The following is a 17,672-nucleotide window of genomic DNA, read 5'->3' as shown; positions in this document are numbered from 1 at the left end:
TAATTGCCATCATTTGTGATGAAAGATGACAACTTGTTTGTACGGTGTGTTTGGCCAAGAAATGTATATAGCTTGTGGTAGTGTTGGGAATGACTACTCTCAACATTTTAAGCAAATTCATTGCTTTTTCACCATCTATTAAATTATAATTCAACTATTTTGGATGGATTATGAATGAGTTTTTCTCTGTCCGTTGGAAAAGTTATCCATTTTTTAGGAAAAACTATTAATTTTATATTTTTAGAGGGGATTTAAGTGTAATTAACCTATGAAATTATCTAAATAAATCATGTCCCTGGCTTCAAATCGTATTTTAATTTGCTTGTGGGCTTTATAGAAAAAGGACTATAGCGGCGGCCCAATCCAAACAAATCCTTGTGGATGGCCTAATAGAATATTGTTTTTAAACTTTTGTACCCTGGAAAATCATAAATTAGAAAAGTGACGCGAAATATCACACCATTGCTTCTTTCCTAGTTCTTCGATGATTCGTACTTTTCTCTCCTCTGCTGGGAACCACAGCTGAGCCCCGAAACCCAATTCCTCGGAGGTAAATAACCGAGTTGATTATTTTACTATGCCAAACTGATTTGGGAATGTGATTCGTTAGTTTGATTTTTCGTGTCCTATTGATGTACATTTGGGTGAGTTTTGTTTTTTTTTTTTTTTTTAATTCGGAAACGAAAATTTTACCATTTCTTCAATTTTGTTCTTGTCCTTTTACGCCGTTGAAATATTCAGACATTGCATGTAGAAGAAACATTATTTTATAAATTACTGCGGACGGATCGCGACATCTGCAAATTTCTGCAGATTAAGTCATTTTCCCTTTCTGAATTTTATGTTTTGGTTTTTTACTTTTGATGGATGAGAAAAACTGATAATGAATTGATCATTTCGATAACTTTTGATTTTCAAGTGGCGTTACCATTTTTGTCGATCATAAACTATCATGAGAAAAACCATGTAAGTTTATTTCTTATGAAATATACGAAAATTGTTTCTTTCTTAGCTCCTAATAAGTATTAAGTGGTTGTTTTGAGATCTGTTTGCAGTTCATTTGATATATTAATGCACAATTTGATAGGATTATTGCAAAGTATATAAGTTCTGAAAATGACATGATTCCCTGCTTCTGAATTCTTCATAGAATTACTATATGTTAACTCTGATGCATGGTTGAGGTCATGATGCTTCTACTTTTGGTCCTTTCTTTACTCTGAAATGCATCAGTGACTGGCATCACTCATATGGCATCCATGGAAAGTGGTTCCTGGACACTTAATCCACAGGAACAACCTCAGGTGCGTGACAGCACAAAAATTGGTATAGAGGGTCTTACTGAATTAGAGAAACCAGCTTTGATACCTGGACTTCCAGATGACATTGCATTTTCTTGCTTGGCGAGAGTTCCAAGGAAGTACCATCCAGTTCTTAACTGTGTTTCCAAGAGATGGAGAGAGTTAATCTGTGGTGAAGAGTGGTACTTGTACCGGCTGAATCATCATCTGGAGGAGACTTGGGTTTATGCTTTATGCAGAGACAAGTTTGAGCAACTTTGCATGTTTGTGTTGGATCCTAACCAATTGAAAAAAGGTTGGAAGAGGATTCATGGCCTTCCAGGTTGTTGCTTGAAGAGAAAAGGTGTTGGGTTTGAAGTGTTGGGTAAGAAAGTTTACCTGTTTGGAGGCTGTGGTTGGATTGAGGATGCTACAGATGATGTCTATTGCTATGATGCTACAATGAGTACATGGACTAGAGCGGGTTCTTTATCGACCCCTAGGTACTATATTTACTGCTAATATTGATCAAGGAATCCAGCTCATTGGTTGCTTGAAGAAATTGATACCTACATATGTATATGCATATTGCTATATATATATAGTGGCACTTCTTTTCTCTTCTAAGTGAACTTATTTCAAAAACTTCTGATTTGTTGTGGTTTAAAATTTTCCATTCATGTGAATGTTGTTTTATGATGAGAGAGTTGCCCTCCAACTCATTCTGTGAGGCCTATCACATTCTTGATTTTTCCCCACATTTCAATGGGATTGTATCCAATGACAAAAGATTCATGCTGACTTGAGATTCCATGCCATTCATTATCAGGTGTTTTTTTGCATATGAAGCTTTAGATGGGAAAATCTATGCTATAGGTGGGCTTGGATCAACATTGAGTGATCCGCATTCCTGGGACATTTACGACAGCCATACAAATTGCTGGAGTTCACATGTAGATCCAAATGTAATTCCAGATATCGAAGATTCAATTGTGTTGGATGGAAAGATTTATATTAGGTGTGGTATTTCAGCTGTATCCTCTCATGTGTATGCTGTTGTATATGAGCCGTCTAGCGGTACCTGGCAGCATGCTGATACTGACGTGGCATGTGGTTGGCGCGGTCCAGCAGTTGTGATAGACGGCGTCTTATATGTATTGGACCAAACTTCGGGTGTGAGACTGATGATGTGGCAGAAGGAGGCTCGAGAGTGGATGGCTATAAGAAGACTGTCAACACATCTCATAATCCCACCTTGTCGACTTGTGGCAATTGGTAAGAAAATTTTTGTTGTTGGGAAAGGACTTAGCACAGTAATGTTTGATGTTGAGAGTGCAGGTTGTGTGGATGGTGTTTTAGTGAGTTCTTCTCTGAAATTGACTTCTGATGATGAAGTAATAAGTTGCAAAACCCTTGCTGTTTGAGATTCTCCTGTAAACTAATCGTGTAAACTATACATGACTTTCTTTCCTGATAAACTTGTTAAGAACACATACTGAGCTTGTCCAGAAACGACATGACATTGTGGGAAGGGAATGGTTCCGTTATTTTTTATTTCTCAGAAGCATAAAGTTGGGTCTAGAACTTTGTGAGGAATCTCCTGTGGAATAGCTTGCATGTGGCCACGGATCACAGATTATCTGCATTGCATTATTGTTCATATTCAGAGGTTTCTATCTACACAAACTCTCTGTATTGTCCTTCTGATAGTAAGTAAACTAATCAAAGCCGGGACCCAAATACAACAAATGCGTGAATTAAGCTAAACCATCAGATGTATTTACCAAAAGCAAACTAAAACATTAGATACTTACAAAGATCATCTTCCAAATAACATACAAGTTTTTAAGTAGTCTGATGGACAAACAAGCGTCAGGCAAACTCCAATGTCACACTGCATGATCCTCATCTTCATTGGATAACCACTAGCTTTGTCCAATAATCGTCAATGCGCTCAATATGTTATATATGGACTTGATGATTCTAGCTAATTACAACAATGATGATCAATACAATCAGTTCTGGAAGTGCTACATTGGTCATCTACTAGACACAAGACGACTGTTGATCTGGTGAAGGCACTGATGGAAACCAACAAGAAACCATCTGCTTCAACTAAGGTTGATCTAACCGCTTACCTCACGGATTAACATACATTGGCTGAGCTTGTGCAGAGTAAAGCTCAAAGCAATGAATCGAACACCAAAAGGACTCACGGATTAACATACATTGGCTGAGCTTGTGCAGCGTAAAGCTCAAAGCAATGAATCGAACACCAAAAGGACTCAGACAACTCATCGTTTTCTTTTAAAGACAGGATGAATGACTCCATTGGATGATGCTAATTCCTCAATCTTGGCAATATATACTTCCATCCTCTTCAAGACAACAGGCAGTGTTAAGGCATTACCTGACATCTTCTGTTTGAGGAGTTGTATTTTTTCAGCCTCAACAGTTCTCTCCAAACCTACATAAACAAGAAAAGCCTTCAGCAATACACGAAGATTCAAAAGCAACAATCCAACAAGCAAAGAATAGACCTTTCTGTTGCGGTACCAGAGTCCATACATTCTTCTAATTGCTATTGAAAAATAAATAATGCAAATAAAATAACACCAGATATAAAGAGTCCATACCTTCTTCTAATTGCTATTGAAAAATAAATAATTCAAATAAAATAACACCAGATATAACGAGGTTCGACCCAAACTATGCCTACATCCTCGGACACTACCCAAATATATTTCACAGAAGAAATATTACAACAAGGAGAGGAGAGCAACAATTGCAAATATAGAGAAAATGCCAATTGTTGAGGGAAGAGGAAACCAAAGGCCAAGCCCATTACTTATACTAAAAAGTGCTGCCAAGTTAACTAACATTTGTAGAAATGAGCCACTTCACCTACACTTTCAGTAGAATAAAAAGTGAGAGCACAAAGAATGTGCAGAAACTGATTACTGCCATTTTCAGTAGATGATCTGAAACACCACTCTGCCCACATTCACTGTCTCAATTTCTCAATTACAGGCAGAATGCCAAAGTTGAAGCACTATCCATACGCACAATTCATGCAAAAAGTTACCGTAATTTCCCCATTATTTCTTAACCCGGCGAGCAAAATTTCCAATATCTCATAGAATAAAAATCGAACGGATGTATGGACCTTGGGTAGCTCCAGCTTCGGCATCCGGCAGGGGAGGCTTCCCGGCTTCGGGTCCGGACTCTTCAACTGCTAAACGGGTCAGTGAAACGGGTCTTTGAGAAGCGAGAAGACAAGATAAGATGGAGCTGAGTTGATCAGGAAGGGTGGCTCTGTATTCCAGTAGTTTTTCAGCCATTTGTTGCACTTCTTCCTCGAGCTTAAGCACCTCTTCTTCTGCTGCAGCTTCTTGAGGGTTCCATTCGTCGTCGTTTCGAAGCTGGGACGACATTTGAGTTTTGGACTAAAAATTGAGTCTTTGTGGGTAGAACGGGAGGAGGGAGGGAATCTGGGGGATTTAGGGTTTGGGAAATTTTTCAAAAGTGAAAATTTGAAGTGAAATAGGGGTCTGGTCACTAATTTGGTCGTGAGGAGAACGGTCGGAAGGGGTGAAAAAGCAAAATAGAGAAAAGGGAAGGGGTGGAAATTGAAATAAATGAAACCAATATTTATATATATATATATATATATTTTTTCCTCTTCAAATAAATGAAACCAATATTTATATATATATATGTGTGTATATATTTCACACAGTGAGGACAGCAACAGTTAAGAACAGGCGGGAAAATGAGCTAACATTAAATAAATATCAGTCTTACTATTTTGGGAAACCACTTCTTGATTTATATATATTGTCTGCTAGATTCTCTCCTGTCAGCACAAACAGCCCAGAAACGAGAAATGTAAAAAATCCCATGAAACAATATCGCCAAAATCGAAGAAACGGAGCTCCTTTTGTCAAGAAACCCGTTTTCCAACTCAATCAGCATGGACGAAGGGTCCAAAGTTTTCGATTTTCCAGTTGGAGTTGTTCTCAGAACACAAGCAAAAACAAAAACCAAGTTTTCATGGGATTTTCCGACCTGGATCAGGACTTTTTTGTATTGTTCTCCATCAGTAACGGTAACTGTAACGTGGTGAGGTAACGCATGAACAATAATTCATGATAATCTTTTATATAAGCCTTGTTCTCATCTTTGAACTGTTTCTTTCTTCCTCCAAGAACTCCAAGTCTTCGCGGAATTGTCTCTTAGACTCTAGCGAAGTTTTTCATCTCGCTTTCTCATGGAAGATCATAGGCGTCCTTCATCTCCTACTAAGGTAATATTCTTCCTTCCTATAAAAGCTGAAATGCTCACATCTCTGACTTACAAAATGTATATTGCAATGCTGGATGACAAGTAGAATCTTAATTTGCATGATTAGGATTTGCAAATTGGAAACTTCATTATAACACAAGAATTTTCTCCTCTATCACTTTTGTGTTATTGCGTTAGTGCTTACAAGTGTGTGGTCTTTGGTGTCAAATGGCTTTTCTTAAACGTAAAATGCAGCATTCTGTTATGTGTATATTCTCATTTTAGGAAAATAGTGCGTTCATCTGGCAGGAAGCGCTCAAACTTAATTGATGTAATCCTTTTGTTTGTATGTAACTTTTGAGACTGCGGGAACCTTGTAAAGCTATATATTCAAGTGGAAATTATTTGGTATAATGGTCTAATTTTAACTGCAGGTTGCGTCAATTTTATTTTCTAAGTTCTGTCTTTGTTTTGAGGGCTTTCTTTATCGAATATTTATACAAAAAGTTGCTTGCCGAACAAAGATGTTTCAGACCATATTTTGCTCTGGTTATTCTATGACTATGTTTTGATTAAGCAATTCACGGTGTAATTCTAACTGAGCTCAAAGAGTATCAATATAATCCTGTTACTTTTTCATGCTATGGTGAGTTCATACTACTAGGATCTTTTTGATCATAATATATGTGATAATATTTTGTGATCATTCTTCTAACCAATCTTATAAGTCTGTTTGTTTGGAAGTCTGAAGATAATAGTGCATGCTTTGCTTTGCTCAATCATTTCTAGAATTATATTACTTTTTCCTATAGTTAGACCTTTTTATCTAAACTGCATTCAGTGAGGCTTTCTTCCACCACCCTCTCAAGCATTGTTCATCTTCTGTTCATTCAGCAATACACACCATCTCAAAGAAATGACTCGGACGGTCCGTATCGCCTTCTCTTTTGTTCAAGTAAGGGTGATAAAGCTGGTGTTATGGAGGAACTCATGAAAGGTGTAAACACCAACCTTGCTGACTACGATAAGAGAACAGCACTTCATTTGGCGTCATGTGAAGGGTGCACGGAGATAGTTGTCCTACTTCTTGAGAGAGGGGCTGATGTCAACTCCATGGATCGTTGGGGTCGTACTGTAAGTAAACATGTAACATTTGTCGGTTCAAAGTCGCAGCGTGATTCTTGCTTGTGCCATATGCTTGGCCCGCTAATTTACTCATGTGCAATGTGTTCTGACATTATATCTGCCTGAGTACGATGAAGATTAGCATATCCTCAAGTTTTATATGTTCCTTCTCTGTCCACATTGTGTAGGCTGAGCACCTGTTACCTTGTTACTTAATAAGCTCCGAAGCTTTCTCTTAGAATATCCTTAATGGATCTTATGTTGAATTGCAGCCACTCTCTGATGCTCGTAGCTTTGGCCATCAGGAAATCTGCAAAATTCTGGAGGCACATGGTGGAATTGATCCGGTATATACTTTGGAGCACTTAATTTCCAAAAATAGCTGCTATTTAAGAGGCTAGAACTTGAACATTTTTGTGTAATTGTACTACTACATGTTATTTAAACCGTGAACAGACACAGACAAAGTGTACTTTTACTTATAAGTAGTTGAAAACTGGCAGAGTGTTAAAGTATATATGCTGCTCATTCTGAGAGATACTTCATTTAAATTTGATTACAGATGGGACTTGACTTTCAATCTCCATGTTGTTTAATTGATTCAAATGAGGTGGACATGACAGAAGGAACTCTTATTGGTGAAGTAATTTCTCTTACCTGATATCCAATGCAATGTACCATTTATTCAGCAAATCTTTAACTTGTTATGTCTGGACAGAAGCTGCTCAAGCACATTGAAGTTTCATCTTCTTCTTAATGTGTGGTTTCTGATGAAATGACCTATCATAAATGCTATGAGTATGTGCCAATGGCAGGGTGCCTATGGGGAAGTTTACTTAGTCAAGTGGCGTGGTACAGAAGTAGCTGCAAAAACCATTCGTTCTTCCATTGCGTCAAATAAAATAGTGAAGTGAGTCCTATTATATGGTGCAGTTTCCTTTCTGATAGTATATATTAGCATTTCTAGAATTTCCATTGATTAATATAATTTTGCAGTAAAATCTTGATTTTACGATTTCTAATCAGCAACATGGAAAGCTGAGAGTATGGAGAAGAAAGAATATTACTTGGAAACACTTAGAAGTTTCTGGTTTATGTGAAACTAAAGAGGTAGCAAAGGAAAAAGAACGGAGCATTTCATGTATGGTTTATCATCCTATTGAATAATCTTGAAAAGGTGTCCATATTTACTGTTCATAACCTGTTTTTTCTCTGATGTTTTATAAATTGTACATTATTGCCTTTGGGAGTGAAAATCTGTGTGAATCGTGACCAATAATCTGAAATTTATATATTAGTGCTTTATAGTTAGTATCCATAATAAAAATCATGACAGTATAGATGTTTCTTGAAGTTGCAACAACCACTCTCATAATTAAAAGGACTTGGACAACGTTTATCTATCATTAATGTTCCTTTTGATTTTCATTGGTTGTTTGCTCTACAGGGACAACTTTCTAAAGGAACTAGCATTGTGGCAAAAATTGCGTCACCCTAACATAGTGCAGTTCCTCGGTGTCCTCAATCACCCTGATCGCTTGATCTTCCTCACTGAGTACCTACGTAATGTAAGTATTGCTCAATGACTTGACTTGTGATGATTTTTTAATACATGTGCTAATGCTTCTGTGAATGGAAATTCTAGGGAAGTTTATATGATATACTGCAAAAGAAAGGCAGACTTGACCCACTAACTGCAGTTGCATATGCCTTGGATATAGCAAGGTACATGGTATAGACCCTCATTCCTATGGATAATATATATACATATATGTGTGTGTGTGTGTGTGTGTGTGTATTAATTCAGCTTGGTTCACTAGAAATGGATTTGGAAAATCTAATTGAGTACTTTGAAACTTTGAAATGCTTTTGGGCTAGCCAGTTTACCAAATGTTAAGTGTGCTTGCAGTCTTCCTAAGTCAAAGCAGTATTACATTGTATATCACAATTCACAAGCCTGTTGATGGGAAATTTTGGACTTTACATTATTGAAAGGATAGTGGTTCAACTGCCGACCTCAAGAATTTGCTGTCCTCACTTGCCCTTCTCCTTTCAACACTAGAGGAAAACTGAAAATAACTAATTTCATAGCTAAATCCACTTATGCTGTCAAAAGTTTTCCTGTACTGTGTAACCATATGTCCTGAAATCAATCTTTTATCTCATGTTTGCAGAGGTATGAATTATCTGCATGAACATAAGCCTCATGCCATAATTCACCGAGATTTAACACCGAGGTAGGCACTAGGTTCAGTTTTGACGCTTCACGACTGGAGAAGTTGACTTGCTTCCCATTTTATTGAGCATTTTGTGCGAGCCTTTTACATCATTGAAAATTCTTGCAGAAATGTTTTGCAGAGTGAGGCAGGCCGCCTTAAAGTCACAGATTTTGGACTAAGCAAAATCGCACAGGGAAAAGACGTTGGCTATAAAATGACTGGCGGAACTGGATCATGTACTATCATTTCTCTTCTGACAAAGAGTTGGTAGTTTTGAGTGATTCTAGAGAATTCTTATAAGATGCTTCTATGATACTTGTCAGATCGCTACATGGCTCCAGAAGTCTATCGTCGAGAATCATACGGAAAAAGTGTTGATGTCTTCTCTTTTGCTTTAATTGTCCATGAGGTAAAACTGACTTCATATCATAATTATTGCCACAGACAGTTGATAAAAATTTGACTTATTATACTGCTAACATCTGGAGATCTCTAAAGGTTATGCACTGCAATAACTTTTCAAAATGTTGCTGGCATGTTTACATTGCATGTAGATGTTCCAAGGAGGACCATCAAACAGGGGAGAAGATCCGGAGAAATTGGCAGACAAACGAGCATATGAAGACTTACGACCACACCTTCCTTCGATCGTGTACCCTGAACCAGTCAAAAAGTGAGTTTATTCAGAACAGAAAAGGAATATTGCTTTCTCATGTAAAATATCAATATCGTGAAAGTAGTTGTGGTTAACTCTGATCTTGGGCGTCAAAATTGAAGCTTACATGATGGGAACTTGTGATGCTGATGGCAGGCTTCTCCGAGATTGCTGGCATAAGAATCCAGACCGGAGGCCTACGTTTGCAGAAATCATTGGACAACTGGAGATCATCCAAGAGAACCTGCAACGGAAAGCCATAACAGCCTGCTGTAAATGTGCTATCTTGTAAAATGAGTTCAAAAGAAATGTGCATATGTTGTGTTGTGTTCCTCCACAAATTACAAATACAGATTATACTCTGGTGTCTTGGTTTCTGAGACTGAGCTATTGTGTTTCTTGGCATTTTAGCCTTTCAGCTCCCAAGTATGGAGGAGAAATACCACAATTATCATGACAGTATGGCTTTTTGTTGATCTCTTGTTATGCTTGAAGAAATACGGTTGCCTTTACTATCCACTCTCAGGGTGAACTGACTGCAGAAGAGCTGCAAACCTCTCCTCAGACAAAAATTTGTTGCTGCCAATGTGTCTGGGTGGTGTAGCTGGTTATCACGCTAGTCTCACACACTAGAGGTCCCCGGTTCGAACCCGGGCTCAGACAATTATTATCCTAATTTTTTGTTTCAGTTAATCCTTTTCACCTACCAAAGTGTATGCTCAAATATTACTCCCATTTTCCAAAATGCAATCCCAATTTCTTGTTGTTGATAACTATATATATAAAATCGTAATTGATGATAACTAAACATAACAATATTTCTTATTGGCGGCAATTAACATTATTAAATTGGTTAAATCATTTATTCTTAATAAAATAGCACACATATCTAGAAATATTTGTTAAGTAAATTTTTAAATTGGATTCGATTAACCGAATTTTCCACGCCTAAACAACTCGATTGTGCAGCTAAATCACTAGCTTCTAATAACTACAACTCTAATTATGATGAATAAAAGGGGTAAAGTACATTTACAACTTACCCCCTTATCTATAAAAGTCCAAGAATCCTCTTGATTAAAAAAATAAAAAATAAAAAATAAAATCCGTGCTCATATGTTTTTCAAAATAAAACCAAAAATTCCCACTAGTAGTGTCTTACACACGCCCTCCATATATTTTTTTTTTGTAACTAAATATTAATTTTACACTTTAGTTTATCAATATTTTAATTTTATTTGTCACAATTTATAATTGAGATTTTATATGATTCAAATAAATAATTTAGATTTAATATGATATTAGGTGTATATATGCAAATATTCATATAATCAAGGTATAAGTCGCTAATAGGGCACGGCGGTCTGGGTGGTGTAGTTGGTTATCACGCTAGTCTCACACACTAGAGGTCCCCGGTTCGAACCCGGGCTCAGACATTATTATCTTATATTTTTTGGTTTCAGTTAACAACACATACGACGACGTCGTCGAGCAGGACCAGATTGCTCAGCAGAGTCTACAAGCTTGTATTTTCTTCATCTGTAAAGTACACTTCACTTGTCTGTCTTACCTCAAATTTTTCTTCTTTAAAGGCACAACTTTTTTTTTAGTCTCATTTTCACCTACTTTAAAGTTTCAATTTTGAGGAAATTAGTGCTTTCACTAACCAAAATGTATGCTCAAACACTCCCATTTCCCAAGCACACTGTCAACAATCCACCACTCAAGCAGCACCACAAAGTGGCGATTTCACCAAAATCACAACTCGGGTTCTTCAATTCATGTCAAAGGGCGTCTGTATCGAGAATCAGTTCAAGAAAATGTCGGCATTGGGCTGTGATCAGGTGTGGTGGGTCAGACATAAAGCAACAACCAAAACAAGAAGATAAAATTGATGATAGTTATTATATCAGAAGGTGCGTGGAGCTTGCGAGAAAGGCTATTGGATACACCAGTCCGAATCCAATGGTTGGTTGTGTGATTGTCAAAGATGGGAAAATCGTTGGAGAAGGATTCCACCCAAAGGCTGGGCAGCCTCATGCTGAGGTGAATCCTTTTATCTCTACATTTTGACTGAAGAAAGAACGTTTCTTGTGTTAATTTCTTGATTTGGATTGTTTAGTGTCTGAAGTTTGCTAGAATTTAAAGTTTTTTGTGGTTGCAATTAACGATATGCGATGCGAAACAAATGCAAAACGAGTATGGTGAGCGTATAAGTGATGATGTTCACATGTCAGTACACACGACAGTATTTTTTTTTTCCTTTAATCTGTATTAACGTTGGCCAAATTTTGGTGTTGAAGCCTTAGTTTATCAGACCATACCGAATACTGAATTTGTCTTCATTATGTTTATGTCCGTTTATCATGGTTATATTTCTGTCATACTGCAACAACGACTGAATGAACAAAAATAATGTACCGCCTCATGTGATCTGTCGTAGGTATCACGATGAACACATATACATTTGACTGATTAGGTATCTATATAATGAATTTCAAGCTTAAAAATATTATAATATTGACTTTCTTTGGAGGTCTGAATTGATACTTCATGATAGCTGAATCTTATTGATGATAGTTATGCTGGAGTAATAAGGAACCATAACGGCTGTTAAGGGACATTAATGTTAATGCAAATACTCTTGTAAAAGTTTTAACTAGAAACACTATAGGTTTTTGCACTAAGAGATGCCGGGGACTTGGCCGAGAATGCGACGGCATATGTGAGTTTGGAACCATGTAACCATTATGGAAGAACTCCGCCTTGCACTGAAGCGTTAATCAAAGCCAAAGTGAGAAATGTGGTGATCGGTATGGTGGATCCTAATCCCATTGTGGCTTCAACAGGGGTTAAAAAACTGCAAGATGCAGGGATTGAAGTGACTGTTGGAGTTGAGGAAGAAGTGTGCAGAAGTCTTAATGAAGCCTATATCCATCATATGCTCACAGGAAAACCCTTTGTTACTTTGAGGTACTTGAAGATTGGTGGCTATTCATTACCTGTGTGATTACATCTACTTCCAAAATCATTATGTTACATTACATGATGGATATCCATTTGGCTAAACATTGGTTTGTCTGACAGGTATTCCATGTCACTTGAAGGCCATCTACTGAATCAGCTTGGTGAAGAAGCCGTGGAATGTGGTGGATATTATTCCAAATTGTTGCAGGAAAATGATGCTATCATACTTTCTTCTTCAGCTTTGGCTGAGAAGTCTTACTTTCCCATTTCTAAGGAACCGGGGGCCAATCAACCTCTTAAAATTGTGCTGTTGAAATCTTCAAATTCCCTAATTCAGATTCCTGCTCTCAAAGACAATGTCGCTTCTAAACTATTGATAATCTCTGAGAAAGACAAGAGCTTAGAGACACAAAATGGTTCAGAAGGAATCCAAAGCCTATCCTTTGATGTAGTAAGTTTACTCGAAATCCTGGAGCATTGCAAGCACCAAGGATTCTGTAGTGTCTTGCTAGATTTGAGGGGTAATAACATGGATTTCGAGGATTTACTTAAAGAGGGTTTTGAGCAAAACTTGTTCCAGAAGGTGGTGGTGGAGGTGTTGCCGTTTCTATGTGGTGGTGAGGAAAGCGCGTTGAAGTATTTGGATCTGAAAGTGAAGGCGAAAAAGTTGACATCATTCATCTCTGGCAGCAGTGTGCTATTGGAGGGATACTTCTGATAAAACTATGTTGATTATCTGTCATGTTTGGCAAGGGAGCAATGACCGAATGCATAGGAATTCACATATAGATAGTATGTCTGTCTCTCTTTCCGTTGTAGGCCGTGGCTAACTTGTAATGACTGAAAAAATGGAGTCTCTTTGTATGTGCTTGTATTGTAGGTATCACACAGAAATGCTGTATTTGGAGGTCTTTTTCTCTTGAGTTGTCATGCAGGCTCTTAAAGAGTCTCCTGCAGTTTGTGGGCTGTATTTCTTTATATCAGAACACGTTTCTTGGATTGGTATGATCAAATTTTCATCCCATACTGCTGCCAAATTATGATCTTCCATCTGAATAAGACACAAGGCTAAAGATTTTTCACATTCTAGATTTCTCATAATCAATCTTATCTCATCCTACAATACTGTCTGAATCGACAAACATATCAAAATATGAGTAGAAATGAAATAGGATGTGGTAATTTTCCCACAAAGCAACCGGCTAAAATGACGACTTTTTTTTTCCCCGGTCCCTCTTTCTTTGGTACTTGAGGGTTCAAATGCCAATTAGATATATTTGTAGGGTGCAAAGTGTAAATTAATTCTACCTCGGAAAAAGATCCAATTTTTAAGAGCTAATTACTTATTAACACCGTCTCCGCCAATCTTTTCTTCCAACCACAGGCCGTGAACTGAGAGAGAAAGACCATCAATGGAAGAGCCAAAACCCTTTCCCGAAAGCAGAAAGAGGCCTCTTGAGCATGTCGCAACTCACACGCAGAATTCTCCTCAGTACAAAATGCGTGCTGTTCTCAGAGACCTCCGGGCCCCTTTCGTTGAGGTGCGATGCTCTTTTAAACTTTTCTTGCGGGTTTCCTGAATCTTACATTTTTCTTTATCTCCTCTACTATTTTCCTGTCATATATTAGGTGGGTTTCTTGAATTCTGCTGTGTCATTTGAAGTTTTGTTCTTTACTTTTTTTGAAATTTCTTAGATGTATAAAGCATTACAATATAAGCTGGAATGTCAATACTTCTTGCTTTCTTGCATCAGTTTTACTTAAACTATTTTCCCATTCACTTTTATTTTATTTTTATCCTCGTGAGTTTTTGAGCTTCTTCGACTAAATTGTTGTTTCTTGATTCTGAATCTTTAGTCTTCCCTTTTTATTTTAAGTTTTTGTTTTGGGCGTCTTGCGATTGTGTTAGATTGTGCTACTTTGTGAACTGAACTCTGCATAAAGGTTAATAACCTGTAATCACGCTTGTATACTTTCAGTAAGGGTGTTTTAGGAGTTGATAGCTGATTCAGTGAGTATCATCTCTCTTACATATGGAAACTGAGCTGAAGCATTCTATTGCATGAAGAGTGAGAGTTACTGTATTTGAAAGATTCTTTGTATCCTATCTCCCCAGGAAAAGTATTTTCTTCCTATCTCGGATGATATGTTAGCGAAGCATCATTCGAGAACTCCAGCACACTAGCAACATAAGTTTCTCGGGGACTTACAGAATTCACGTGTATCTCTAGATTAATCAACCTCCTTACATTTTTGGTATCTATAGATTCTTGAAGAATGGAATATAATCCTTCAGCAAAAGTGTTATGTCCTTGTGGCTTTCTATGTTGCAGTTTCCTGAGTTTTCATGAGATGCGCATGTTCTGTTTTGTGCTTGTGCAAAAGAGCAAGCTAGCATTTGGAATGCACCTCCTCAGTTGTTGGAATCATGGTTTCAAGTTCTGGTATCGGTGATAATATCAATGGGAATTGTTCCACATCAAGCGTGGTGTAAATTGTCGGGCGATATAAAACAAACATATTACAATCCTTAAAAAATTCTAAAAAATTAGTAAAATCATAAAAAAAGCTGAAGTATCACAAATTACTACATAATATTACAAACCGAATTCTTATCACGTCAAGCCACGATAAAATTAGTCATAAAAGCGCTTAAGAAAATAATTCTGGTTAGTAAGTTGTTGGGCCCTGCTGATGTGGCATTCCAATAGGCGGATGATGTGGAAGATTATAAGTAGCACACCGTGTACATTCTTTTACAGTCAAAAGCATTCCCTCTTTAGACAGAAGTCAGAAACCCATTTTCTCCTCAAGCTCATCCATGGCATCTTCAATTTTCAATCAATCACTCCTATTTCAACGAACAAACGCACAAAAACATTACACCTGCCCAAAGATTGCATCTTTTAAGTGCTAAAGCTTGTATTATAACTGTAATGATGGAGGCTCAGTCATGGACAACAAGAAGGGCAGCAACCCACGGCTGGAGCACAACAGTGACCAAGTTTTAGACATCCCGATGACCTCTACTGCTGAAAACCCTTCTCTCTCTCTCTCTCTCTCTCGTTCATTTTCTTGAAAATGGTTGGCATGTGTCTACTTCGACCCATAATATTGGATTCTAGTAATAATATCATTGTATCGGTGATAATATCGGATAATATCGCCGATACATCATAATTTTGGATAATATTTGATATTGCTTGATTTTCTCGGATCGGCAAGGGCCGATCGGGATGTGTAGCGGCCTATACTTTGAACCATGGTTCGAATGGGAGATTAAACTTATGAAGTTCTATGTGACTGGAGATGTAAATGTGGTAGCTCTGTGTAGAAATTAAATCTTGAGCAATGGTATGAATTTGGTTATATCAATTTCTATTTGCTGAAACTTGCTCAGTCTATTTGTTGGAGGCTGCTGGTGTAAAGTTGGTTTAGGAAGACGTTATGGATTCCTTCTGTCAGTGTCTATTTAATGCGCGCACATTAATTGGAGTTAATTGTCCATTAAATGAGCGAAATATTGCCGAAATCCCTGATTAGGATTCTTCAACAATAAAATATACGGTACGTATGGTGATGTATTGAATTAAAGAATAAAGACCATGCACATCCAAGTTAATTATCGCGAATGGAGCAACTCGAGTTGATTTAGCCAATGGTACTTGTGGCTATCTTGATAAAATGGGAAGATACGGAGTTGATTGCATGATGTGGCTCTTTCGTGATCTTGTAGGTGCTCAAGACTCCTGATTTTCAAAATTGCAAGGCAGCTACCGATATCCGTGAAGGTCGGTTTTTTAACTTTTATTTTCGACTTATACTTTCCACCAGCAACCATATTGTATTCAATGTATAAATTTGGAATAGTTTTACCTCTTACTGCAGCTTATGATACACAGTTCCTTAAATGCTAGGATTTGGCTTACTCCATTGATATTATGAGTCTAACAAACACTCTTTTTGTACCCTTCTTCTTCATGTTATTGTGTTATCTTCCTGGCTGGACTGGGGATAGTTTGGAAGTATGTAATGCATGAGACCAAAGAATACCCTTTGCTTAATTAACTTGTTCCAACTGAACTGTAATTGTATCCATAAGATGATGGTTCAACTTCCCTGATCGTAAACATTCATGTAATGAGAAAACACAAATAATTAGGCTCCTTGGAAAATGGACCTTACAAGCTTGTACATTTTCTGCAGGGATGAAGCTTTTGATGGATCTGTACAAAGACATGACAGAACAATCCACCAAGCTGGAGAAGTGTAGCAAGAGTGACATTGACAACGGCCAGAAGCCTCTGGAGCATCAAGATGTGAAACCTGCAGTGAAGCATCCCCAGAACAGGGAGTCAACTAAGCCATCAGATACTCAGGTGGAAGGAACATATATTGTCGGGGGTTCTGCTTTTGGTTGGAACTTCATCACATTCAGCAGTGCCAAATCTGTGTATTATGGGCGAACAAAAGAGGATTTTCGAGCCGCAAACCCCAAGTCTGACTGAACAAGGAGGAGGATGCCCCCTTCTTACTCGCCCAGCTTCTTATAGTTCATGCAACAACAGTGAAGGGAGTGGTTGTTGTGTATAACGTGTTTGAAGTCTGTAGACGGTGATTCCTTTTCGCTTTCTGGTAAATTTAATGAACAACAGATGGGTCATACTAGCTTCCAATGAAGTGTTGTAATATACTTCAATTTTTTTAAAGAGTAGATTTGGGAATATGCCTCTTTCATGTGCTTTCTTTTACTAAGATGCTAAGATTCTGAAAGGCCAGACGCACAAAATGATTTGAGTTAGAGTAAGAGAAACATTAAAAGTACCATCATGACTTAAAGGTATTGCCACCTATCCACCTCTTCTGCATGACTAATATATAAATACACTCTTTAAATTCTCAACGGGTCCATAGCTCAGTGGTAGAGCAATTGACTGCAGATCAATAGGTCACCGGTTCGAACCCGGTTGGGCCCTTGTGCTGCCTTTTGCATTCTTGACACGGAAGGATTTTTGCCTTCAACATAGGGAGATGTCCCGTATGCCATATCCAGATTCTAGACCACCTTAGGTTTACTGTCTTGCACTCTCATTCTACGTGTATTCCTTGTACATAATTTCTTCTTTTTGTCTATAAGTCAAT

General features: G+C 37.6%; 5 protein-coding genes, 1 long non-coding RNA gene and 3 other non-coding genes across 11 annotated transcripts; 7 read left to right on the top strand and 2 right to left on the bottom strand.

Annotated features, from left to right (window-relative positions):
* Positions 403-2,834, top strand: LOC105172406 (F-box/kelch-repeat protein SKIP4). 3 transcript variants are annotated; one of them, XM_011093809.2, is made up of 3 exons: positions 403-550; positions 1,234-1,783; positions 2,110-2,834. In XM_011093809.2, the coding sequence occupies exons 2-3, from the start codon at positions 1,251-1,253 to the stop codon at positions 2,702-2,704; spliced, it is 1,128 nt and encodes a 375-aa protein (XP_011092111.1). In that variant the 5' UTR covers positions 403-550; positions 1,234-1,250; the 3' UTR covers positions 2,705-2,834. The 3 variants fall into 3 exon arrangements, with proteins under 3 accessions (XP_011092111.1, XP_011092121.1, XP_020552325.1); XM_011093819.2 differs by having other exon boundaries at positions 427-550; positions 1,151-1,783; XM_020696666.1 differs by lacking the exon at positions 403-550 and adding an exon at positions 663-966.
* Positions 3,021-4,881, bottom strand: LOC105172418. The gene is made up of 2 exons (XM_011093832.2): positions 4,447-4,881; positions 3,021-3,747 (listed from the first exon to the last, which is right to left on the bottom strand). Exons 1-2 carry the CDS (start codon positions 4,712-4,714, stop codon positions 3,575-3,577), a joined length of 441 nt encoding a protein of 146 aa, XP_011092134.1. The 5' UTR covers positions 4,715-4,881; the 3' UTR covers positions 3,021-3,574.
* LOC105174373 (serine/threonine-protein kinase STY8-like) lies at positions 5,470-9,936 on the top strand. The gene is made up of 12 exons (XM_011096453.2): positions 5,470-5,586; positions 6,459-6,698; positions 6,962-7,036; positions 7,252-7,332; positions 7,505-7,599; positions 8,137-8,257; positions 8,335-8,414; positions 8,864-8,926; positions 9,035-9,144; positions 9,232-9,317; positions 9,463-9,581; positions 9,720-9,936. The coding sequence occupies exons 1-12, from the start codon at positions 5,551-5,553 to the stop codon at positions 9,853-9,855; spliced, it is 1,242 nt and encodes a 413-aa protein (XP_011094755.2). The 5' UTR covers positions 5,470-5,550; the 3' UTR covers positions 9,856-9,936.
* Positions 9,336-10,033, bottom strand: LOC110012677. The gene is made up of 3 exons (XR_002287869.1): positions 9,924-10,033; positions 9,691-9,807; positions 9,336-9,565 (listed from the first exon to the last, which is right to left on the bottom strand). It is a non-coding gene; the product is annotated as an uncharacterized LOC110012677 (long non-coding RNA).
* Positions 10,153-10,226, top strand: TRNAV-CAC. Its single transcript has one exon. It is a non-coding gene; the product is annotated as a tRNA-Val (tRNA).
* Positions 10,926-10,999, top strand: TRNAV-CAC. The gene has a single exon. It is a non-coding gene; the product is annotated as a tRNA-Val (tRNA).
* On the top strand, positions 11,075-13,529 carry LOC105172395 (riboflavin biosynthesis protein PYRD, chloroplastic). Its single transcript, XM_011093797.2, has 3 exons — positions 11,075-11,609; positions 12,238-12,536; positions 12,651-13,529. Exons 1-3 carry the CDS (start codon positions 11,235-11,237, stop codon positions 13,246-13,248), a joined length of 1,272 nt encoding a protein of 423 aa, XP_011092099.1. The 5' UTR covers positions 11,075-11,234; the 3' UTR covers positions 13,249-13,529.
* Positions 13,877-17,256, top strand: LOC105172386. Its single transcript, XM_011093786.2, has 3 exons — positions 13,877-14,071; positions 16,267-16,321; positions 16,737-17,256. The coding sequence occupies exons 1-3, from the start codon at positions 13,943-13,945 to the stop codon at positions 17,036-17,038; spliced, it is 486 nt and encodes a 161-aa protein (XP_011092088.1). The 5' UTR covers positions 13,877-13,942; the 3' UTR covers positions 17,039-17,256.
* Positions 17,435-17,506, top strand: TRNAC-GCA. The gene has a single exon. It is a non-coding gene; the product is annotated as a tRNA-Cys (tRNA).

This window comes from Sesamum indicum, linkage group LG1, assembly GCF_000512975.1.
Source record: "Sesamum indicum cultivar Zhongzhi No. 13 linkage group LG1, S_indicum_v1.0, whole genome shotgun sequence".
In the NCBI taxonomy this organism is placed as follows: domain Eukaryota; kingdom Viridiplantae; phylum Streptophyta; class Magnoliopsida; order Lamiales; family Pedaliaceae; genus Sesamum; species Sesamum indicum.
The sequence above is the reverse complement of the archived record's forward strand: the minus strand, read 5'-3'. Positions and strand labels throughout refer to the sequence as shown.